Genomic DNA, 26,166 nt, shown 5'->3' with positions numbered 1-26,166 from the left:
TTTCTTTTTGATCAAACTGGCTGGTGGGTTATCAATTTTGTTAATTCTTTCAAAGAACCAGCTTCTGGTTTCATTGATCTGTTCTATTTATTTATTTTTTTTGGTTTCGATAGCATTGATTTCTTCTGTAATCTTTTATTTCCTGTCTTCTGCTGGTTTTGGGTTTCATTTGCCATTATTTTTCCAGTTCCTTAAGGTGTAAGGTTAGGTTGTGTATCTGAGATCGTTCTTCCTTCTTTAGGAAGGCCTGGATTGCTATCTAATTTACTCTTATGACTGCCTTTGCTGTGTCCCAGAGGTTTTGGGTTGTGGTGCTATCATTTTCATTGAGTTCCATACACTTTTTAATTTCTTCTTTAACTGCTGGGTTAGCCCATTCATTCTTTATAGTAGGATGTTCTTCAGTCTCCAAGTATTTGTTACCTATCCAAACTTTTTCTTGTGGTTGATTTCGAGTTTCATAGTGTTGTGGTCTGAAAATATGCATGGTATGATCTCAATCTTTTTGTGCCTACTTAGGGCTGATTTGTGTCCCAGTATGTGATCTATTCTGAAGAATGTTCCATGTGCAGTGGCGAAGAATGTATATTCTGGATGAAATGTTCTGAATATATCTGTTAAGTCCATCTGGTCCAGTGTGTCATTCAAAGCCATTGTTTCCTTGTTGATTTTTTGATTAGATGATCTGTCCATTGCTGTGAGTGGGGTGTGGAAGTATCCTGCTATTATGGTATTACTATCGATGAGTTTCATTATGTTTGTGATTAATTGATTTATATATTTGGGTGCTGCCACATCTGGTGCATAAATGTTTACAATTGTTAGGTCTTCTTGGTGGATAGACCCCTTAATTATGATAGAATGCCCTTCTGAATCTCTTGATACAGTCTTTATTTTAAAGTCTAGATTGTCTGATATAAGTATGACTACTCCGGCTTTGTTTTGTTGACCATTAGCATGATAGATGGTTCTCCATCCCCTTATTTTCAATCTGAAGGTGTCTTTAGGTCTAAAGTGGGTCTCTTTTAAACAGTATATAGATGGATCTTGTTTTCATATCCATTCTGTTACCCTATGTGTTTTGATTGGAGCATTGAGTCCATTGACATTTAACATGAGTACTGAAAGATACAAGTTTATTGCCGTTATGATGCTTGTAGAGTTGGAGTTTCTGGGGTGTTCTCTGGTGCTTTCTAATCTTTGTTGCTTTTGGTATTTATATATATATATATATATATATTTTCATCTTTTCTCCCTTCAGAGAGTCCCCCTTAAAATTTCTTGCAGGGCTGGTTTAGTGGTCACACACTCCTTTAATTTTTGTTTGGGAAACTTTTTATCTCTCTTTCTATTTTGAATGACAGCCTTGCTGGATAAAGAATTCTTGGCTGCATATTTTTCTGATTCAGCACCTTGAATATATCCTGCCACTCCTTTCTGGCCTGCCAAGTTTCTGTGGGTAGGTCTGCTACAAACCTGATCTGTCTTCCCTTGTATTTTAGGGGCCTTTTTTCCCTTGCTGCTTTCATGATTCTTTCCTTGCCTGAGTATTTTGTGAATTTGACTATGATATGCCTTGTTGATGGTTGGTTTTTGTTCAATCTAATGGGGGTCCTCTGGCCCAGTTGGGCAGGGCTCAGTGTAACAGCTCTGTTCTCCACTAGATGGCGCTGCTAGCCTACTGGGATGGATTGTTGTGGCGCTTGTAGGTGCGTATGCACATGCGCGGGAGCGGTGAAAATGGTGCCACCCAGCTACCCAGTCTCTAGTATTGGAACTCTGTTCTCCCCGTCAACAATTGTGCACCCGACCTTTGTCTTCAGCTTTCCTCCACTCCCCGCTTTTTCACTGTCCGTGACCAGGCCCCAGGCAGTACCTCTCTCCCAAGTTTTGTCTCGGATGCGGCTTTTTTTCCCCGGCCCCTTACTTCTGGGGGACTGCGGCTTTGACCCGTTCCGCCCCTCTGCGGGAGGGTCTTACTGAGCAATGGTCGAATGTCGGCTGCACCCAGGAACGCTTGCAGGACCCTGCTGCTGCTGGTGCCCCGAGACTGCGGCCAGGTGCCAGCCCACCCCAGAAAAAGTTCGTGAGACAGTGTAGCAGCAGCTTTTCAGGGATTGTGGAAAATCACAGCACACATCTGGCACCAGGCTTCATCCTTCACGACCTTGTTCCAGCACCAGCGAATGTGGCCATTTTTCTGGGGTCTGCTGGGGCCAGGTGACCTCAACAGTCTCTACCAAATGTCCTTCCAGCAGTGGAACTGCTTTTCCCCGTGTGGCCTGAGAACATCCGGATCCCTCTCTGTTCCTGGGGATTTGCCCTTCCCACCAGAGCACCACCAGGTATCAAGCTGTGGAGTTGCAGACTCTACGCTCCCCTTGTTTAGTCTTAATGGAATTGAAACCCCCTCCTTTCTCCCTTTTTAGTTTAGTTCCTGCGGCTGTTTCCAATTTTCCACTTTCTCTCCAGCTGCTTTTGGGGAGGGGTGCTTTTCCCATATCTCCCCCCTCCCCCGTCTCTGTCCTCTCTCTGCCCGCAAAAGCACCTCTCTGCCCTCCGTGGCTTCTCTGTCCCCAAGTTCACCTCTTTGCACCGTGTACATGCTGAATTCTGTGGTTCAGGTTGTGCAGATTGTTGTGTTAATCCTCTAATCATTTTTTTAGGTGTGCAGGATGGTTAGTGTTGGTCTGGCTGTATTTCATGGATGTGAGACACACAAAAAACTTCCATGCTGTTCCCAAGTGTGTGCATTTTAAATTTGACACCTCAGGGTCTGGGAACTACAGATGGAAAATGTATAGACAGGTGCATTGAAAATGGATGGTTTGATGAATATTCTGGCTCTTTGATTTCTTTTACTGGCTAGTAATATTTGGCATGGTGCACACATTGTATTGCGTTTATATCCTGTGTGTGGTCCCTGGGCCTAGAGTGCTTAGGCTCAGAGGTTCCGTTTCCTGTTCCCAGCTGCCTGACCTTGAAGACGAATGAGCTGGCTGATCCTTTGGCTTGGCGAGATCCATATTATCTCCTTGGGACTTCTCCATTCCTGACTTCCCTTTCCCTGCCTCATTGTATATTGTGCTGGATTTCTTTCCCGGAAGATCCAGTTGTAAATGCCAGCTCACCTTTTTGCTTAGCCCTGCTTTTGGCTCTGTAACCAGGTTTTGGCTTGACAGCTGGTCTGGTTTATTAGGAAATCACAATAGCTTTGAGTATCGATACTCTAATTGTATACAACGCACTGTGTGAGATGTTATGACATTCAGTAAAATGAGTAAAGTATATACCTGTTCCTTAAGTAAATTCTAAACCACATAATCATGTATATGGTTTTCTTCCTTTTTTATGTTGTGGTAAAATACACATAATGTAAATTTCACCATCTTAACTAGCTTTTAAGTGTACAGGTGACTGGAATTAAATACATTGACATTTTTGTGCAACCATCCTGACATCCATCTCCATAACTCTTTCCATCTTGTAAAACTGAAACTCTGTACCCCTTAAACACTAACTCCACATTCTTCCCTTCCCACAACCTCTGGCAGCCATATTAGTGGACTCCATACATCATTTGTCTTTTTGTGACGGGCTTATTTCATTTAGTATATAATGTCGTCAGAATTCATCAGTAGTGTAGCATATTGCAAAAATTTTCTTTCTTTCTATGGGAGAATAATATTCCAGTGTGTTTTCCTTATCTGTCCATTTTTCCACAGACACTTGGGTTGATCCCAAATTTTAGCTATTGTAGGTAATGTTGCTGCTATGAATATGGGTGTATAAATATCTCTGAGACCTGCTTTCAGTTCTTTGGGGTATATACCTAAAAGTAGAAATGCTGGGGAATTCTTTTTTAATTTTTTGAGGAACTGCCATATTATTTTCCACGGTGGCTGCGCCATTTTCCATTCCCAGCAACTGTACACAGGGCCCCAGTTTCTCTGTATATTTGCCAACATTTACTATTAGTAGTGGCTGTCCTAATGGATTGTCGCCGTTGTAATGGGTGTGACATGGTATTTTATTGTAGTTTTGATTTTCATTTCTCTCATGATTAGTCATGTTGGGTATCTTTTCATGTGCTTATTGGACATTTGTCTATCTTTGGAGAAGCGTTGCAGTTCTCTGCCCATTTTTGAATTGGGTTGTTGGTTTTGTTGAGTTTTAGAATTTCTCTGTATATTCTACCCATCTCTTATCAAATATATGATTCGCAGTTACTTTTTTCTGATTCTGTGGGTTGTGTTTTTACTCTGTTGATAGTAAGTGTCTTTTGGAGAAAAAAATAATTTTTTAACTTTTCTTAAAGTCCCAATTTATCTGTGTTTTCTTTTGTTGCCTATGCCTTTGGTGTCATATCCAGGAAATCATTGCCAAATCCAAGGTCATGAAGCTTCTGTTGTACGTTTTCTTCTAAAAGTTTTATTGTTTTTGGTCTCACATTTAGCACCTTTTGATCCAATATTGAGTTAAATTTTTTATATGGTGTTAGGAAAGGGCCCAAGTTCATTATTTCGCATGTGTATATACAGTTTTCCTAGCACGATTTGTTGAAACAATAGTCTGTATCTCATTGAATGGCCTAGGCACCCTTGAGAAAAATCATTTGACTGTTTATGTGTGGGTTTATTTCTGGATTCTCTATTTTATTCCATTGGTCTGTATGTCTGTGTTACACCAACACCATACTGTTTTGATAACTATAGCTCTGAACTCAGTTGTGAAATCAGTAGTGTGAACTCTTTAGTTTTATTCTTTTTCAAGTTTGTTTTGGCTGTTTGGGGTCCCTTGAGATTCCGTTTGAAATTTAGGATTTTTTTTTTTTATTTGTGCAAAAAACCTCATTGGGATTTTGATAAAGATTGCATGGACTCTATATATCACTTTGGGTAGTATTGACGTTTTAACAACAATCATCCAATCTGTGACCATGTAGTGTATTTCTATTATGTCTTTTTCAATTTCTTTCAGCAGTGTTTTGTAATTTTTTTTGTTTAAGTCTTTCACCTTGGTTAATTGCTAAATATTTTACTTTTTCTTTTTTTTTAAATTTTTTTTAATGTTTATTTATTTTTGAGAGAGAGAGAGAGAGAGAGAGCATGAGTTGGGAGGGGCAGAGAGAGAGGGAGACACAGAATCTGAAAGAGGCTCCAGGCTCTGAGCTGTCAGCACAGAGCCCGACGTGGGGCTTGAACTCATGGACAGTGAGATCATGACCTGAGCTGAAGTTGGACGCTCAACCGACTGAGCCACCAAGGTGCCCCAATATTTTACTTTTTCTGATATGGTTGTAAATGGAATTATTTTTGTAATTGACTTTTCAGATTTTTCATTGTTCATGAAATATAACTTTTTTGTATATTGATTCTGTATCCTGACACTTTGCTGAATTAATTTGTTCTAAGTTGTGTGTGTGTGGGGGGGGGGGATTTTCAGGATTTTCTACTTAGAAAATCATATCATCTGTAAACAGATAATTTTACTTCTTCCTTTCCAATTTGGGTGCCTTTTGTTTCTTTCACTTGCTCGGGCTAGAACTTCCAGAACAATGTAGAATAGAAGTGGTAAAAGTGGATATCCTTGGCTTGTTCCTAACTGTAAAGGACAAGATTTCAGTTTACCTGGAGTGTGATGCTCATTGTGAGTTTTTCCACTTACGGCTTTTATCATGCAAGGAAGTTTTCTTCTATGCCTAGTTTGTTGATTGTCTTTAGCACAAAACGGTGTTAAATTTTGTCAGGTGCTTTTTCTGCATCATTTGAGACAATCATGTGTTGTTTTTTCTCCTTAATTCTGTTGATGTGGCATATTATATGGGTTGATTTTTGTATATTGAACTATCCTTATTATATTCCAGTAATAAATCCCACTTGGTTTTAATGTATAATTCTTTTAATGTGCTAATGAATTCTGTAGCTAGTATTTTGTTGAGGACTTTTTGCATCAATGTTCATAAGAGATACTGGTCTGTAATTTTCTTTTCTTGTGGTGTCATTGTCTAAATCATAATGCTGCCATTATAGAATAAGTTAGGGTGCATTCCCTTCTCTTCAGTTTTTTGGAAACGCTTGAGAAGGATTTGGTATTCTTTCTTTCTCTTTTTTTAAGTTTATTTAATGATTCATTTATTTTGAGAGAGAGACAGAGAGAGAGAGTGAGCACATGCATGCACGTGTGAGAAGGGAGGGGCAGAGAGAGAGGGAGAGAGGGAGAGAGGGAGACAGAGGGAGAGAATATCCCAAGAAGGCTCTGTGCTGTCAGTACAGAGCCCAACTTGAAGCTCTATCTCACGATCACGAGATCGTGACCTGAGCCCATATCAAGAGTCCTGTGCTTAACTGACTGAGCCACCCAGGCATCACAAGGATTGGTATTCTTTAAATGTTCGGTAGAATTCATCAGTGAAGCCATCAGGTTTCAGGCTTTTTTTGTTAGGAGATTTTTGATTACTGATTCACGTTTTTGGTACTCACATACCTATTTAGACTCCCTATCGCTTCATGACTCGTTCTTGGTAGGTTTTGTGTTTTCAGGAATTTGTCCATTTCAACCGGCTATCCAGTTGGTTGATACACACTTGTTCATAATATTCTCTTACAATCCTATATATTTCTTTTGAATTGGTAGTAATTGGGGTTCCTGGATGGCTCAGTCCATTAAGTGTCCCACTTCGGCTCAGGTCATGATCTCACAGTCTGTGGGTTCGAGCCCTGCGTCAGGCGCTCTGCTGACAGCTCAGAGCCTGGAGCCTACTTTGGATTCTGTGCCTCCCTCTCTCTGCCCTTCCACTGCTCACTCTTTATCTCTCTCAAAGGTAAATAAACTCTTAAAAAAATAATAATTAAAAAAAGCTAAAAAAGAGCTAGAATTGGTAGTAATGTCCCACTTTAATTTCTGATTTTAGTAATTGAAGTCTTTTTTTTTAGTCCATCTAGCTAAAGGTTTGTCAGTTTTGTGGATCTTTTCATAGAACCAGGTTTATTGTTGATTTTCTCTGGTGTTTTTCCATTCTCTATTTCGTTTATGTCATCACTCATCTTTATGATTTCCTTCTGCTAGCCTTGGTTTTAGTTTCTTCTTCTTTTTTTCTTTTCCTAAGTTCTAAAGTTGGGTGTTGATATGAGATCTTTATTTTTTTTTGTACGTGTTTATAGCTCTGAATTTTCTCCTTAGCGTTGCTTTCTGTGCCTCCTGTAAGTTTTGGTATTTTGTTTTCCTTCATCACTGTGTTCTCCTTTTCCATTGGTTGTTTAAAAATGTATCATTTAACTTCCACAGTTCTGTGAATTTTCCAGTTTTGTTGTTGATTTCTGATTTCATTCTTCATGTTCAAAGAAAATACTTTAAAATCTATGGAGACTTAATTTGTGGCCTCACATATGGTCTGTCCTGGAGCATGTACCACGTGTGTTCTGTGGCTGCTGATAGAGTGTGCTGTTTGATGGCTTTTATGGAGAGTGCAGTGTTAAAGTCTCCAACTACTTTTGTACAACTGTGTCTTGTTTCAATTCTATTTTTGCTTCATATTTTGATGGTGTGTCACTGGGGTATAAATGTTTATAATACTTGTTTTATCTTCTTGATGTATTGAATCTTTTATCAGCTTATCATGTGCTTCTTTGTCTTTTATAACTTTTTTTATTTAATGCCCCTTGTATCTGATATTAGTATAGCAACCCCTGCTCTCTGTAATTGCCTGGAATATTTTGTTCCATCCTTTTACTTTCAAACTATTTGTTTCTTTGGATCTAAAGTAAGTCTCTTGTAGCCAGCATATAGTTGGTTCATGTGTTTTTATTAATTCGGCCAACCTCCATCTTTTGGTTGGAGAATTTAATCCATTTGCATTTAAGTTAATTACCGATAAGGAGGGACTGACTTCTGTCTTTGTGCTGTTTTCTACATGCCTTATACAGCTTTTGCCCCTAATTTCTTGCATTACTGTTTTCCTTTGTCTTTAGTTGATTTTTTATAGTGAAAATTTTAAGTAACTTCCTCATTTCCTTTTATTTATATTTTATATCTGTTTTCATTATGGTTACCATGGAGATTGCATTCAACATCCTAAGATTATAACACTAATTTGAATAGATACCAGCTTAGTATCAGTAACATACAAAAACTGTGCTCCTTTACAGCTCCAGCCCCATGTCATTTGGTTGTTGATGCTGAATCCCTCTAGTGAATTTCTCCTTTTTCTTAACTGTACTTTTCAGCTCCAGAATTTTTTTTTCTTTGTGTTCTTTTATTGACATTACTATTTTTTTTTTAATTTTTTTTTCAACGTTTATTTATTTTTGGGACAGAGAGAGACAGAGCATGAACGGGGGAGGGGCAGAGAGAGAGGGAGACACAGAATCGGAAACAGGCTCCAGGCTCTGAGCCATCAGCCCAGAGCCCGACGTGGGGCTCGAACTCACGGACCGTGAGATCGTGACCTGGCTGAAGTCGGACGTTTAACTGACTGCGCCACCCAGGCGCCCCTGGAAATATTTTTAAAACCAAGATGAGGGCTCCCAATATTTAACATTTCCTGAGTTTTTGGTTTTTTTCTTTGCTTCATGGTACTTGAATATGGAAGGATGTGGCTGGCCCCCAGTATGATTTTTGTAAGGTGTAGCTCTAAAGGGCTTATTATTTTGTACAATTGAAGCTTTGAAGAATATTGTACTTTGTCAATTGATTAAAAGTAATAAGGTTCTGTGAGTGAAACAGAATATGCTGGTTTGAAGTGGTAATGTCTGAGTCTACAATAATTTTAGCATACTTAAATTTATTTTTGACCCAAAAGAGCAGAGAGAAACAGAATTCTGAGTCACATGGGCTTTTATTCTTCCCCCACAAAAACAGATATCAGTACGGGTTTTTAAAAGTGTAACTCTGATTTTTAAATTATTTCAGAACTTGTGATATTTAAAGATGCTCTTTAAAAGAAAAAAGTGAATACAGTAAAATTTTTAGTTTTCACTTGCTTTGTGTGGTTTAGGTATCAAATTTGACATTTTGTTATACATTTGAGCCCTTTGAAATATTTTAATTTGTGAAAATTGTTATTTCATCTCTTCAGTTTCCATACTTTAAAAATTTTCTGCCACAGATGCTTTTGAGGAGTTAAGAGTTCTGCTAAATTGAATGCCCAATCTGTCTGTGCTTTTGAGGTGTTTTCGTTCCTTCCTGGCCTGTGGCCAGATGACCACCTGTGCACAGATCAGTAGGTGTGGTGACCCAGCTGTGTTATTCTGTCATGACAGTTGTGGTCTCTCCAGGATTTTCCATCTTGCTTGGACGGCCACGGCCATTTCTTTCTGGTTTTGGCTTGCACCAGTCGGCCTTCAAAGATCTTTTGTTTTCTGACAGTTGAAGAAATTGGTTGGCGTTCTTACCTTTAGACAATTATTTAATTGTTTACAGGTAACTGAAAGTATCTGCCAAAGGTTTCTAATGATGAATCCCTTTATTTATTGGAGCTTTGTCATGTCGAAATGACTGGTCATTATAATTCCTGGTGATAGAATTGTTTTTAACCCAAAGAGCGTCAAAAGCTCATTCTTTCTTTTTGGATTTTTTTGTTGTGCTTATTTTTCCTGTGTGTTATGACAAATCTCCCTTTTTAACTGTAAGGCATAGTAGATTTAATGCTTGAGATCGTGCTATTATAACGTTCTTGGAGAAATATGCTTTATTGAAATTTTCACTTTATCAAAATAATACAGAGCATTGTTTTGATAACTGCAGATAAAGATGAACCTATCTTATACAATGTTGAGTTTAGAACTTCAAACACATATCACATCAACAATCCTAATTAACCCCAGGGGAGCAGTTTAGTGAAGAATATTTTGAATTCTTAATGTGACATTTATACTTACTGGCTTATTTTGATTATTATAAATGTTTCTGAATATCACCTGGTTTTATTAAAATGTTTTAGTGAATTTTCATGAGTGAGTTTTCCATGGGGGTTACATTTCCACCTTTCTGAAGTGAGCCAGTAGGAAAATATGACTTGGTTTCCGCAGTTGATTTAAGCCAACCTCTCAGCAGCACATCTGGTCCATAAAGTTAGGTACACCTGGAACATGATAATGCATAATTATTTCCTCACAGAATTGTTTAGAGCAGTCACATTAGACAACCAGTGGCCGGCACTTAGTGTTCACTTACTAGGTACAGACACTAAGTCCTTTACATGTGTTAATTCATTTATGTTATAAATGTTTCAAATGCGTGTTTCCCTTTCCTTCTTTTCTGTCTTCCTTCTCCTTCAGGCGGGTGTCCCTCGAGAGAGTTACTTTTAAGATACAGCCCAAGTCAGAAATAGTAGTAGCTTTTATTAAGATTAGCCACTTGAGGGGCGCCTAGGCGGCTCAGTTGGTTACGCCTCTGACTTCGGCTCAGGTCATGATCTCTTGGTGCATGGGTTTGAGCCCCGAGTCAGGCTCTGTGCTGACAGCTCGGAGCCTGGAGCCTGCTTTGGATTCTGCGTCTCCCTCTCTCTCTGCCCTTCCCCCGCTCGCACTGTCTCTCTCTCTCTCTCTCTCTCTCTCAAAAACAAACATTAAAAAAAAAAAGTTTGTCAGCTTCATTTATGGAGCTCTCCATTGGTGATAGAAATAAGGGAAAGGGGTCAGGTCAGGAGACTCGAAGTAGTATCAGGAGGTCCAGAGAGCAGACCCCTGGCAAGAGCGCTGACTGACCCAGCTGAACGCGCGTCGTCGGGGGTGTAACCGGGGATGGAACGGTAGGGCCTGAGCATGTCTTGGTGCCACTTGAAGAGAAAGGCAGAGAGGACCTGAGCAGTAGAATATAAAAAGATGTGGCAAATCACACGAGTTGACACATTTTGCCCCTGAGCCAGTAGGAGGATGAAAAACAAAATTTGTATACAGAGAGGAGATAACTGGTGTGGGCTCGTGGATGAAAAAGCAGCTTAGCCTTAGGTTTCCAAAGGATAAAAGAGAGACACACATGTTTTAGAGAAATAACTTCGTGTACAGGACCATAAGGACTGGCCACATTACTTGTACGCCACGTCAGCTGGTTGATGGTTTTATTACTTGCATCCATATGTAGCTAGGACGTTTGACACGCATTTATTCTGGGGAGTCAGATTGGTATGGAAACAGCATGAAGTTCGAAATTCAGCAGGCCTTGAGGCGCCTGGGTGGCTCGGTCAGTTAAGCGTCCGACTTTGGCTTAGGTCATCATCTCCAGGTTCACGGGTTCAAGCCCCACATCAGGTTCTCTGCTGACAGCTCAGAGCCTGGAGCCTGCTTTGGATTCTGGGCCTCCCTCTCTCTCAGCCCCTCCCCTGCTCATGTGCTGTCTCTCTCTGTCTCTCAAAAATAAACAAACATTAACAAAATTTAAAAAGAAAGAAAAAAGACATTCGGCAGGCCTAGATTTGAATCTCAGCTATAACATGTCTTGAGCAAGCTACTTAACCAGACTTCCCCCCCTACCCGCACTCAGTTTTACTGAGACATAGTTGACATATAACATTTAAGCTCAAATTATGCAATGTAATGATTTGATATATGTATATATATGAAATGCTTACTACAGTCCCTTTAGTTAACCTATTTCACTTCATGTAATTCTTTTTTCTTGTGATAAGAGCTTTTAAGATCTAGCTCTCAGAAATTTTCAAATATATGATACAATAGTGGCAATTATAATCACCATTACACCTGTGGAACTTAAGTATCTTAGAACTAGAGGCTTATACCTTCACATTACCTTCACCCGTTTCCCACCCACACTCCCCATTTCTGGCAACCACCAGTCTCTTCTGTGTTGCTAGGAGTTTGTTTTTGGGTTCCACCTATAAGTGAGGTCATACACTACTTGTGTTTCTGTCTGACTTACTTCACGTAGCATAATGCTGTCAGTGTTCATCCATGTTGTTGCAAATGGCAAGATTTCCTTTTTTATGGCCGAATAATGTTCCATTGTGCGTGTGTGTGTGTGTGTGTGTGTGTGTGTGTGTATGTATACACACACACACACACACACACACACACACACACACACCATATTTTTTATTCATTGGGTTATCTGTCGGAGAAACTTAAGTTGTTTCCGTGTCTTGACTCTAGTAAACAATGCAGTGAAAATGAGCAAGCAGATACCTCTTTGAGATAGTGACTCCCTCTCTCTTGGACATATACTCAGAAGTGCAATTGTTGGATCACGTACTTTTAACTTTTTGAGGAACCTCCGTACTATTTTTTTATAGTGGCTGGACCAGCACTGGCCACCCACAGTAGCCAAATATTTCCTTTCTTTTGTCTACACCCTTGCCAACACTTGTTATTTCTTGTCTTTTTGATAATAGCCTTTCCAAAAGGTGTGAGGTGATATCTCATTGTGGCTTTGATTTACGTTTTCTTAACGATCGGTGCTGTTGAGCACCTTTTGAGGTACCTATTGGCCATTTGAATATCTTCTTTGGCCATTTTGAATTGGATTATTTGTTTTCACTGTTGAGTTCCTTATATATTTTGGGTATAAAGCCCCCATCAGATATTATGGATCTCTTATTATGGAATGATAATCAAATATTTAAATGACTTATTAGGAATTAGATATGTGGTTTGAAAATATTTTCTCCCATCTTGTAGGTTGCCTTTTCATTTTGTTGATTATTTCTTTTGCTGGGCAGAAGCTTTTTAGTTTGATGTAGTCCCACTTGTTTGTTTTTGATTTTGTTGCTGTGCGTAAGTATCACATCTAAAAAGTAATTGCCAAGACCCGTGTCAAGGAAGTTTCTTCCTGTGTTTTCTTCTAGAACTTTTATGGTTTTCTGCAGTCTTACACTTAAGACTTCAGTCCATTTCAAATTAATCCTTGTGAGTGGTATAAGACCGTGGTCTTGTTTCATTCTTCTGCGTGGGAGCATCCAGTTTTCCTGGCAACATTTATTGAACAGACTAACCTTTTCTCCATTGAGTATTCAGTGAGTCAAGTACTAGTTGAGTGGATACGCATAGGCTTACTTCTGGGCTCTTCATTCATTTCCATTAGTCTGTTTGCCTGTTTTTATGCCAATACCAGGCTCTTTTGATCACTGTGCCATTGTAATCTTGTGTGAAATCAGTAAATGTGATGCTTCCAACAATGTTCTTCTTTCTCGGGACTGTGTTGGCTATTAAGAGTCTTTTGTAGTTCCACACAAATTGTAGGATTGTTTTCTTTTTCCTTAAAAAATGCCATTGGATCTTGATAGGGATTATGTGGCGTCTGTAGATGCTTTTGCGTAGTATGGACATTTTAACAATATTAAATCTTCCCATCCATCAGCATAGGATATGTTTCCAATTATTTTTATCTTCTTCAGTTTTTTCCATCAATATCTTATGGTTTTCAGCGTATAGGGTTTTTTTTACCTCTTTGGTTAAATTTATTTCTAAGTATTTTATTGTTTTTGGTGTTGTCATAAATGATATTTTCTTTATTTCTTTTTCAGATAAATTTTTGCTAGTGTATAGAAATGCTAGCCTTTTTTGTATGTTGATTTGGTATTCTCTAACTTTACTGAATTCATTGATTAGATCTAACACTTTTCTTGGTGGAGTTTTTGGGATTTTTTTTATGTGTATAAGATCATGTCATCTACAAATGTAATTGTACTCTTCCTCTCCAATTAAGATGCCTTTTATTTCTTTTTCTTGCATAATTACTCTGGTAGGACTTAAATCACTGTGCTGATGGGAGTACCATTCCTATTTAGAGCGGATAGCTTTGTCTTGTTTTTGACCTTAGAGAAAAAACTTTGAACTTTCACCATTGAGTATGATGTTAGCTGTGGACTTTTCACATATGGTCTTTATTGTGTTGTGGTACAGTATTCTACACCCAATTTGTTGAGAGTTCTTATTATGAATGGATGTTGACTTTTGTCAGATAGTTTTTCTGCATCTATTGAGATAAACATATAATTTTTATCCTTAATTCTATTAATGTGTTGTATCACATTTATTCATCTGTGTCTGTTGAATCATCATTGTTTCCACGGGATGAATTCTACTTGATGATGGTGTATGATCCTTGTAGTATATTGAATTTAGTTTGCTAGTATTCTGTTGAGATTTTTTGCATCCTGTATTCATGAGGGATATTGACCTATAGTTTTCTTTTCTTAAAGTGTCCTTATCTGGCTTTGATATCAGGATAATACCAACCTTGTAAAATGAGTTTGAGAGTGTTCGCTCCTCTTCTGCTTTTTGGAAGAGTTTGAAAAGAATTGGTATTCATTTTTTTTAGGTATTTGATAAAATGCAATAGTGAAACCATGTGCTCCCGTGCCTTTTGATGGTAGGATATGATATGATCTCTTTACTTATTATTGATCTATTCAGATTTTCTGTTTCCTCATGATTTAACTTTTGTGGGTTGTATATTTCTGGGAATTTGTGTGTTTCTTCTAAGATTGGCCAATTTTTGGGCTGTAGTTGTTCATAGTATCTTAAGACTTGTATTTCTGTGGTATCAACTATATTGTCAGACAGTTTTGAAGTAGATTCTTCATCTGTAAGATGGAGATAGTAACATTCAACTCTAGAATGATGAATAAGATAATGTGTATAAAACATCTAGAAAAGTATCTGATGCTTAATCAAGGCTAAACAAAAGTGAGTTAGTCTTGGGGCACCTGGGTGGCTCAGTTAAGCATCCGACTTCAGCCCAAGTCATGATCTGGTGGTTCACAATTTCGTGCCTGGCATTGGACTCTGTCCTAACAGTTCAGAGCTTGGGAGCCTGCTTCAGATTCTGTGTCTCCCTCTCTCTCTGTCCCTCCCTGGCTCACACTCTGTCTCTGTCTCTGTCTCTTCCTCTCAAAAGTAAATAAACATTAAAAAAATTTTTTTTTTTTTTAAAGTGAGTTACTTTCCTAGGGAGAGGCCAACAATAATTTTCTCTTTTCCCTTCTCATGGAACAGATGGGAATTGAAAAGAGAAGACCGATAGCAATTGGGAGGCTAGAATTTGTGCTAATAAGAAAGAGGCCATGATCTGTGTTTTATCTAAAAACAAAACAAAACAAAAAAATGGCTTAAGAAGAAAAGAGGGTTAGTTTTTTAAGATTATATAGTTGGATAAACAGTAAAAATCATTTCAAGTGTATGTGTTACTTAAGAGTGCCATGCAGGGGGGCACGAGGGTGGCTCAGTTGGTTGGGCATCTGACTTTGGTTCAGGTCATAATCTCATGGTTCTTGAGTTTGAGCCCTGTATTAGGCTCTGTGCTGTCAGCTCACAGCCTGCTTCAGATCCCTTGTCTCCCTCTCTCTCTCTCTGCTCTCCCCACTCCCCACATACTCTCTTTCAAAAATAAGAAAACAATAAAAAAAAAAAGTGCCATGCAAAAATTACCAAAAATTAAGCATTACATATTTGGTTGCTGAGTACAGTGATTCCATATATATTTATAGTCAAATATTAACAAAATTACACATTGGTCAGGTTCAATTATTAAAAGTTCAGTTTTCCTCATTTTGAAATTTTAAAGCATTTATGTGATGATAGTGTTTTAAACCATGCTACTCATTGTAACAGTTGAATCAATGAAGATGTTTTTTTTTTTTCGTTTGGTTTTGTTTGGTGGTGTTAAGCCTTTTTAGTGTAGGGCTGTTTTATTATGTTGTAGCTGTTTCTTTTATTTTTTTTTAAATTTTTTAAATGTTTTTATTTATTTTTGAGACAGAGACAGAGCATGAGCAGGGGAGGGGCAGAGAGAGAGGGGGACACAGAATCCGAAGCAGCCTCCAGGCTCCATCGATGCGGGTCTTGAACTCACAGACTGTGAGATCATGACCCGAGCTGAAGTCGGACGCTTAACTGACTGAGCCACCCAGGTGTCCCGCTGTTTCTTTTATAATAACAACATTTATTTAAATTACATTAAAAAATTATGAGAGTAGAGCCAACATTTTAGTTTTTCAAAGATAATTCTCTATCATGTCTACAGAATATTGGGATTTTTTTTTTTTCAAAACTAATAGTGTTCTTCTCCTTGTTTACTTTCTCTAATATAATCTTAGGGAGTATTCATTGGACTTGTTTTAATATTCATTTTTTTCTGACTTCAGGAGTGAAAAATACTGTCGTAAAATTTCTAAGGCCATGGTGTATTTTTTTGTGAGAATGCTATGTTGCCTCTTTATTCTTATATCGTTAGTTACATGAATATGCATTATCATTTATAGATAATACAGTATACATAAGCAATACTACATTTTTATTTTTATGATGGCCAAGCAATGTCAGTGGTTTAAAAAAATCTTGAATTTCTTTTCATTAATCATTGTAAGTATTTGTAAACTTTGTTCCTCATGGATATGTTCATTTGAAGATAATACTATGTGATTTGTACAACCATTTTTGAGTAGTTGAAACTTAAAAGAATTGCAAATTGAAATTTCTTTGCCTGGTGGAAATAAAATAAGTATGAAGTATGGTGGACATTGGCTTTTTAAATATTTCTCCTATAAAGCGGCACATGTCACTAAGCTACCATTTTGGTGTATGTTTTGGGTGTTTTTTTCCCATGCTAAGTATGTACTGACTTTAAAAATTGGAGCTTCATTTATTGCTATCATTTGAACAGGTGTCTCAATGCTTGTACCTACTGCAAAACTAAACATGCCAGAGGGAATTTGGCGAGTTATCCAATTGATGAACTAGTCGATAGAGCCAAACAGTCTTTTCAAGGTAAGAGTTTCTAGAATTATGTGCTCTTTGACCACTCTTCTGTCTCCGTATGATGTATCTTGAACTTTATCACCCATTTTCACTTAATAGAAAAGACAAAAAAAAAAAAAAAATGACCATCTGAAGTGTGTTAAGACTTTTGTGGACTGAGGTGAAATACTTTTCAAGATTTCTGCCTCTTTATTTGGTAATTTTTGGACCATTTAGAAAATAGAGTGAGTAAGTGTTTCCAGGAGTGTTGGAAAAGGTAGATTCTACTATCAACTAATAAAGTTAGCCCTCTTTATCTGCAGGACTGTTGGACCAGTGCAGAGTGGCACTGGTAGAGAGTCCTAATGAGAGTAATTCTTTGTGTGGGTGGCCAGCTACTTCTGAATCATCAGTTGCTGGAAAATGTGATTGTTTAGGTATCTCTCAGCATATAATAAGACTTATCTTTAACATGAGTCACGGCTGTGTTGATACATAACTGCTTATTAAACCATAAACTCCCTCTTTTGTCTTTGTTTGTAGTATGTGTGTATAACATTGGTGTTTCTTTACGCCCAGCGTGATATAATCTATTGTCTCATAATCTTGTGGGTTAATAGTTATTGGAGATGTACTTTCCCTTTTAACACGTAAGTCAAATGCTGCTTTTAGTATACCCTCAAAGTCATAGTATGAGTTCTTTATTTAAATAGTACTTTAAATAAAGTGAGCGTTTTTTAATTTAATCTATGTAAAGCTTTTGTCAACATGAATTTGGAATGCTCTTTGTAATAGAAAAGTACCCTTGACTGATTAACATCTGACAATTTTTTTTCCTTCATTCACATTCAACTTGTATTGAACAAGAAATAAAAGGCAACACATCGACTCTTACCAATATTCTGTTTCAGAGCCAGGTAATTATCTTATCTGAAGAAGAGTCTGAGTGATTGTCTTCTGTACAACACGACTATGTTAAGGCTTTTTCAGAAAGGGCATAAATTTGCACGGGAACTTAATCTACTTGAAAAATGATGCCTTTGCTGGTATTCTGAGTTGGTGTTTATTTTTCCCCATATCTGTCAGATAATGGGGATATTAAAACTCTATGGTCTGTCCACCAAACACTGCAAATTGGTAGGAGTATGATTTAGTTCTTTCAAAGGACTTTTCCAACATTATGCATTTCTAACTGCAACTAAATATAACTGGAAAAAATCTTCTCATTTTACTCTGACAATTTATTTTACAAACGTGAAACTGTTCAGTCACCATCTAGGAAGTGAATGTATTCCCTTGGCTCCCTTGTATCTATCCCCCACCTATAACCTATACTGACATTTTGACGTGATTGCTTCGTGACTCAGCATGGACACATTTATGTATTACATTTGACTTGAGGTAAAAACCAGAAAGGAATAATCCTAGTTTTTATAAACTATAGAATTTTGCTAAAGATACCCAGCTCAGCTCTCTGACACATCTTTAGAAATGCCCCCTGAGCAATACAAGTACGGTTGTGTGACTGCTGCAGACTTGAGTCGTCACTGACCATCGTCACATCCAAGTGGGTTGGCCAGTTATGGTGAATGTTTCAAAGTATATATCAGAGGTCAGCAGTGACTTAGTGTTTATTTATAGACCAAGTATTAGAAGAGATTTACTTAGTATTGCTTTCATCCACATGAGTATGTGTGTGTGTCTGCGTATGTGCCTTTTGGTTCCTGACCGTGGAATGTTGGCAATGTAACCTTTTTCTATTGTCTTCTACCTGTATAGTAGAGTCGAAACGGAATGCTACTTTCTGGACTGGTGAACTCATTTGGTTGACGTATGGTACTCTTACTAGAATATTGAGATCATAACTTCCTAGGCAAGCCAGTGTGGTTAGGAAAACTTTGAGTCATTAGCTATTTGATGTGCTTTGCCATAGGAGAGTTGGAACTGGAAACAGTGTTCTGCTGCTTACCAGCTGCTATGGTCTGAGGAAGGTACTTGGCCCCTCCAAGCCACGGTTTTCTCATTACTGTGACACTTAGCACTGCTGGTAGTTAGAATTCCATATAGCTTCTACGAAGTAATTGCCTGTGTTCTTTTTATGAAGCAGACATGTTACTTAAACTGAAGGAATTTAAAGTGAATCCAAGAAGTCTAATTTTGAGTGAGAATATTGGAACATCTATAACAGACATTAATGGCTAGAGTCAAATGACAGGTTTTCTTTTGCTGTTAAAATATGTTTTATGAAAAACGTCTCTATAAATAGAAACTACTTAGTGTGACAGTTACCTCTCGTTCTCTTAATTTGAGAAAAGCAGATTCATGCTGAGGATGGCCTTACAGTCTTTTTCCACTCCAGGAACTATCCGTTGCTAACTTACATTTTAAACACACTGAGTTAGTTCATTATCTTTCTTTCTGCAGAAGACGTTGGGATTTTACTGATCTGACAGAATTTCTGTGTTTGAGCTTTAGAATTGTAAAGCATAATTATGAAGGTAAATATAATAGAAGAAAAACCTCTTATCTCTGGGACTCTTGCATATTTAGTTCTTTAGTAATCCAGGTGTTAGGAATATTTTTTGAGCTAGAACCCCTGAAATTCTTCACTACACCATTATTCAGTGGTCCTGTAATTAATAATAAACAGCACAGTTCTTTGAAAAGCTACTTTAAGATGAAAACTCTTAAGTATGCTGTTAATAAATTTTAGTACGAGGAAAGTCAGTGGAAGTTAAAGGAAAAGTGCATGTCCTTTCTTTTTCTTAAATTTTTTGAGACTTACTGTGTATGAAAAATACAGAGTGATTTATAAAAACTCTGAACAAATTGTAGAATGGGGATAGAACCCAGGTTGCCTGTCAGATGATAGAATCAGCACGGCACAATTTCTTTCTGAATAGCATATTTATGAAATATTTTATATTCATAAAAATTTATTTCTTAAAAGTTTATTTCTTAGTAGTCTAATGAATGAAGAGACTAAGGGTTGACCCAACGGCAAGGGAGCATTCAGAAGAGGTTCTGAAATAATCACGAAATCATTCTGAATGTACAGTGGTTTCCCAAAGAGCTAAAATTATACTGACTATACATCTCGGCTGCCAAAAAACGAGAAAGAGAGCTCGTTAAATTTTGAATGGATAGCATTAAAATCAGAATTACTTGTATTTTAAAATAGAAACTTTACTTTTTACCAAAAAAAAATACATATATATTATTTACTTTATATTTAGTTGGTTTCCTAGCTTTGTGTGTTTTTTTTTTTTTTGTTTGTTTGTTTGTTTGTTTGTTTTTGTTTTGTTTTTCTTTTTCTCTCATCCTGGTCCCCTTGATATTTTCACCTTCTCAACATGTTTATCATTTTTGTGGCCAGTTCTGAAAAGAAGATTTATCAGGTAACGGCAGCTTCTTAATCTCATTGTTCTAACAGACTTGGGACACCTTCCCCCTCACTTCCTCATCTGTGCTGAGATTTAGGTTTTAAAAATTCCTAGGCATCACAGTTTGGGGGGACTGGGGTTTGACGTGGTTGCATTTTAGATATCTAGAAAAACATGTCAAGCTATGACCAGGACTTTGTTGGGGCCAGAATGAATTTACAAGCTAGTGTTTTCTAGGATATTCGTATTGATTTTTCTCTAGCAGGTAATCAATCAGTTTCAGTTGTGTAAGTGATGGCGCAAACCTTTTTAAGTGTGCCGGGTGAGTGGTGTGGAAACAACACCTTTCACTGCCGTCTCTGGAATCAAAATGTGGAGATGATGGATGAGCTATTTTTATAGCTATCGCGTGCTTTTCTAGATCTCATTTGTGTGTCGGTACTGTTTTTTTCTTCCTCATAATTTAAAAAACCCTCGCAAGAAAGTGGCCTAAACCCGTTATGGAAAGGTAAATAAATTGAGATGAAATATTCAAAGCAGGGAGAAAATTTCTTGGTGCTCAGTGATTTTAATATTCCTGTTGAAATTTTTAAAAAATGAATTGTTTTATTTGAGACTTGCAGAGATACTGTCTGCTGCGTGTAGGATTAATTATGAAATGCAACTGGAAAACATTACTTCCTGACCTTTTGTATAGGAAAGGATATGAGCAATATTTGATTTTCGGAAGGATGAACTTAGATTGTTGAGTTACAGCGTATATCAAGCCACATTTGTCTCATCACCTTTAGCAATGACTACTATATATTGATTTCGATCAGAGATCAAAAAAGAGATCAGTAATTGCATCCTGTTAATTTATGTGGCAGTTATGAGCGTCTCTTTTATTCCTTTGTCTTTTCATTTGTGCCATGTTCAAAGAGAGAAATTTCTTTCTTCCGTAGGATTAATAATGTTAATTTGAATGTTATCCATTTGGAGGATTTTAGGCAGCTGACATTAAATGATGGAGCATGTAACGGACCCTGAAAATAAAAGCTGTATAAAATACGTTGTGTTTACAAAAAGGGAAAGTAATTCTACTAACTGGTGAATCCTGGCTCTCCAGAAGAATAAGGAAATATGATTTATGTACTTTGACATGAGTGTGAAAAAGGAAGTATATAGTTTATAATGAAACATATACGTGTTTGAGGCTGTAGACACTAAGAATTATGTTCCTTTCCTAAAAGACATTGAATAATGTAATAAAAATCCTTTAGCTGGTAATATATAGAAATGCCAGGTATAGCCTCTACATGGTGTTTTCTCCTGTTGCTTCTTTAAGAAACCCAAAGTATGATACTAAATGGTAACTTTTCAAAGAAATTTTAACGAGACACCTACATGCCACGTACATAATACATGTAACTTGGTAAGGGGACCCGATGCCTAAACAGGTATTTGTCCGATATCTCATCTGAATAAGTGAGGTTAATCACTTTGATTTTGAAGAAAGCTAGTTAAGGCTGTCCATGGCAAAGCAGAGTGTAATTTACCTGGCCTCTGCCTCTTCAGATCTCTGAGTTTCTAAGTCAGCGGGGTTCAAACCTTTTTTTAGCAATAAAGGGAATCCTTTCTTCAAATGAAATTTGAAAAGTAAGAGCCAAGGTATCATGGTTGAAGCAGAGGTGAGGCCCTGTTTAATGAGCCCTAACCTCAGAGTGTTTCCTCAGAACATTTAGAATCTAGCTGAATAGTCTGGTGTACAGGTTTTCCCCGCTTTCCAAAAGTAGAGCATCCCTGTGAAATATTTTGAAAGCCCAAGGGGCGTAGAGCAAAGGAGCAGTTACCATTCATTTGTATGGAAGAAACTTTGAGTATTTCCCAGACCCCAAAGATAACCTCTCTTAGGTTTTTCTGATACCTTAGGACACATCTTGCCAGTAGGTCCACAAAATAAATGGAGCTAAAGCACAGAGGCTCCCAGACACGGTTCAGAGCTGTGGCCGCGTGGCGCTGAGATGCTGAGCGTGGTCCCCAGAGGAGGAGCTCCGAGGGGCCACCCTCGCTGCCCAGGCTGCGCTCTGCCTCCTCCTTCAGCGGCGTGCCGCGAAACATGCTGATGCTGTTTTCACTTTTCGCCCTTTTTCATAAAAACAAAAACCCTCTTTGGATTCCTTTGAGTTAGCGGAAAACAGGCAGCAACATGAGTCTTTCATACAAGCAAAGTGGCCTAAATGTAAACTTGAGAACAATGGGAGATGCCTGTGTCCCTCAATATGCCAATCCAGGTGTGGCAAATGTTTTCCTAAAAGGGCCGGGTGGTAAGTTCTTTAGGCTTTGTGAACCCTAAGGTCTCTGTTGCAAGTTCATTTCTGCCCTTGTAGCATGAAAGCAACCACAGACAATACATAAATGAATGGGTGTGGTTGTGTTCCATTAAAGCTGTATTTGTGATTGGAATTATGGATGAGAGGATTCATTGGTCAGCTTTGGGGAAAGCTAACTTAAACAAATGAGAGAACAACTCTCTCTGGCAGAACTTCCTGTTGTTTCCAATATGCTAATATTTGCCATAAATCCCTATGAGAGGAGGATGTGGTCTTTAGGGCCAGAGGTTGCTCTCAGGTCAGTGTTCTCCGTCTGGCCGCTCGTTTTAGTCACTCGGCAGTTATAAAACCAAAACCAAACTTCTCTCTGTGTCCCCTTGCTGGCAAGTGTGCCACACTTCCTGTGGACGGGTGGCCCTGCATTTTCTAAGGTACAGGTCCCTCTAATGTATACCCAGAGCTGAGAACTAGGATTGAGAACCATGAGTTTAGGCAATGTTTGGTGGAAACTGTAAAATGAACTGACCCTTTCCATCTCTGTTGAGAGGGATCTTGAAGAGGAAACCCTGGCCAGTTAGTAAGGAATGAGCTGAGTTTGGGAGGTTGGAAGGACGGCCCCAAGCGTTGTGCATTTGCTGACATCCTGGAGTGGTGTCAGAATCCTAAGGTGCTTATTTAAGTTTAAAGGGTGCATTGGGTTTTGTTATCCCCAGGGTATCACAAAAGGGTCAGCTGGCATTTACTGAGTATACACTGTGCTGTATTAGAGACTAAAAAGATGGAAAGAAAAAAAAAGGCAAGGTTCTTGTCTTGTAGGGGCTCCTCCTAGTTTATATTAAAATTTTTTTTTTTAATGTTTATTTATTTTTGAGAGACAGAGAGAGACAGAGTGTGAGCAGGGGAGGGACAGAGAGAGAGAGAGGGAAAGACACAGAATCTGAAGAGGCTCCAGGCTCTGAGCTGTCAGCACAGAGCCTGACGCGGGGCTCCAACTCACAAGCTGTGAGATCATGACCTGAGCTGAAGTCGGGCGCTTAACCAACTGAACCAGCCAGGCGCCCCATCGCGCTCCTCCTAGTTTAGAAGGACAGGGTGGCAGGTTGGGCTGATGAAAATTAAAGTACGCAGACCAGGGAGCAGGTCTTCAGATAACAAAAATCACCGAGCCTTTTAACATAAATAAGCACCTTTGGATTTTGAAAACTCCCATCGTCTGTCTGGGGCTGTGTCCACAGATCGACCACACATGCGTTACCTGCCCGCCTTCCCTGACCCTGGGCCCCTTTCCCTGACCAACCAGCGTTTCTCCTCAGAATCCTTCTCAGCACAGGGCTCTTGTCAGCCACAGACGTTGGAATACACTCAGTATCCAAAATCGAATGTACTTGCCATTCTGAATCTTGAGGTTCATGTGATGCTAGAGGTCCGTGAAGGGGAGAAAACGAGCAGTGACACTTGGACTGAAGTCACTGTTAGAACTATATAGCTGTTGTTTTTCCATTCATCCAACAAGTATTTACCAGCATTTGTCAGAGACAGTTCATGTTTTAGCTGGTGGGCACATGGTTTAGAAAAATGGGCGTAACAGTACATTATTATCATCAGCCTTTGATGACTTCTGCCAGGAGGCCCCTGGATAAGGTTTGCTGATAACTGAGCAAATAGCTTATTTTGCTGGGAAACAAGGATGCGCTTTGAGGCTGTTCAACAGAACCGCATTTGCTCATAACTCGCTGAATTTTCATACTTGAGGGTGCATCGTACAAAGTACGAAAGTACAAAGTACATACAAAGTACGATCCTGTGCAAAGCACAGGAAACTGGGAGCTTCCAGGAATGCCTTTTTATATCCCTCCTCAGGAAATCTAGAGTGTAATCAGTCCCCCGCTGTTATTGGTGAGTTTTATTTTATTGCTCCATTGTGTTCTGCGAAACAACTTGCAAATACACAAGTGTAGAAATGTATGTAAAATAACGAGACCCTGGGAAAACCTGAGAAAAAAGTCCAGTGTCGATGTGGAGTCGTAACATTGAAGGTAGGCCGTGGTCACATATGCAGTTGAGACTCTGAACTTCTTGAGATCTTATGGTCCATAAGGAAAAGAACGACAGCTTGGCCTTGGATTTGGAGATTTTCCCCTGGGAGGCTGTGTGGAGCCGGCTGAGCGGTGTAGTACATCTCCACAGTGTCCCCTTAACACTCAGATGCGCATACTGGTTTCTTAAAGTTGCATATTTTGACATTCCTTGTTAAAATGTAGAGCCGAGCCCCGGAAAGCCTAACACTCTGAAAGGCTTTCTGGGGAGGCTGAGACAACACATCCCCAGTAGCTGTGACTCTGTGGTGACTTGGTCCCACTTGTGAGTCCCGAAGCTCGGGACTCCGTGCACCACAAAGGAGTCCCACAGGAGAGGCTAACCGCTTAGGGGTTTGTGTACGCTTGGTTGTCCTGCAAGATGGTGCATCGCAGTGCCGGAAGAAGATACGAAAATTGGTGTTGACTTGTATGTTCTCACCCTTTGGCTTTGTCTTTTGCCTGCATTTCATATTGTACAGAAGAGACCAGCAGTGCAAAAATGCATGAGGGTGGCTGATGATCTGCACCTGTGGTGGCGCGCATTCCTAAATTTTCCAATTGGAGAAAGTGACTTTTCAAAATGTGGAGACCACGGATTTAGAGGAACACACGGCCCATCTCGCAGGTTAAACGTAGCTGTTCCAGCCAGAGATTTGGTCTGAGTGGGGCAGCCGAGTTCTTTGCTCTCGGTCATGGTCCGTAGGGGCCCGTACCCCGTTTGCCTTGAGTGCACATCCTTCTGTTGTTGAGGTCAAATAGGCAGCTGATGAAGTCGATGTCGTTTGGAGGAAAACTAAAGCACCTGATGAGGACTCTTGCCCTGCACCTCTGCTCAGAGACAGACTCCTTCTCGTCGTTAACACCTTTCCCCTCTCCTTCCATCTGAGGTCGAGGCCGGAAGACTGAGCCCAGAGAGCGCGGGGTCGGGCGCGTGTGGCAGCGCATAGTGGTTTAGTAGGTGCTCAGTAAATGCAGAATGAATGTCTGATCCTTGAATCGAAGACGCCTGATGAAATTCCGTATGTGACTTGGAACCAACAATGAAAACGTAGCCTGGAAAAACTAAATTTTACAGTGAGCAGGAGATCCTGCTTAGTTTCAGCAGCTCTTCAGGCACAGTTGAGTACTGTGTCCTTACAACACAGGCTTAGTTTTGTAACACCAGCTATTTAGTGGGGGTGAATTTCCAGTATTTGCAACAGAGAAATAATTTACTTTTGGAACTTATTTCCTGATAGTTAACGGGTACCTACCATTTCACTGAGTATTCCCACTTAGGCGCACAGTTTCGTTATAGATAGCTATATATTTGCATTGAGGGTTTATTATTATTATTATTAATTATTCTTTTACTAAACAGAATTCTGCAAAAGATGTTTGGTGACGGGGGACAAAAGTTAACCAAAGGTTTGCTTTCCCCGTTTGAACTGAGGCTGATCTGTCTCTGGGATCGTTTTGGTGAACTTGAAGGGCTGCAAGTTAGTTTTGGAAGGTTGTGGAATGGGATTTTAATAGCCTTGGAAAGATGTGAAAAGTGATACTGCTACCTGGTGGTTTGTAAACCTGACCTTCGTGGGATGTTTTCTGGGCAAAAGCACTACTTTGTGATGCCAGTAGCTTTTATTGATTCTCTGGAGTCTGCAGTTTTCTGACACTGGCTGTCAATTCGTTCCAGCTGAAAAATTATTAAATTTCTTCTCCT

At 39.0% G+C, this 26,166-nt stretch overlaps 1 protein-coding gene across 7 annotated transcripts in view; it reads left to right on the top strand.

Annotated features, from left to right (window-relative positions):
* The window catches only part of CDKAL1 (CDKAL1 threonylcarbamoyladenosine tRNA methylthiotransferase), a 705,830-nt gene that overhangs the window by 282,652 nt on the left and 397,012 nt on the right, over positions 1-26,166 (top strand). For all 7 annotated transcript variants that reach the window (XM_086706145.1, XM_086706146.1, XM_025916964.2 and 4 more), the window contains one exon: positions 16,618-16,721. In XM_086706145.1, the coding sequence (XP_086562271.1) occupies positions 16,618-16,721 (104 nt within the window). The remainder of the gene's footprint in view (positions 1-16,617; positions 16,722-26,166) is intronic.

The sequence above is a fragment of the Puma concolor genome, chromosome B2 (genome assembly GCF_028749965.1).
Source record: "Puma concolor isolate L17-30 chromosome B2, mPumCon1.1.hap2, whole genome shotgun sequence".
In the NCBI taxonomy this organism is placed as follows: domain Eukaryota; kingdom Metazoa; phylum Chordata; class Mammalia; order Carnivora; family Felidae; genus Puma; species Puma concolor.
This window is presented reverse-complemented; position numbering and strand designations above follow the sequence as displayed.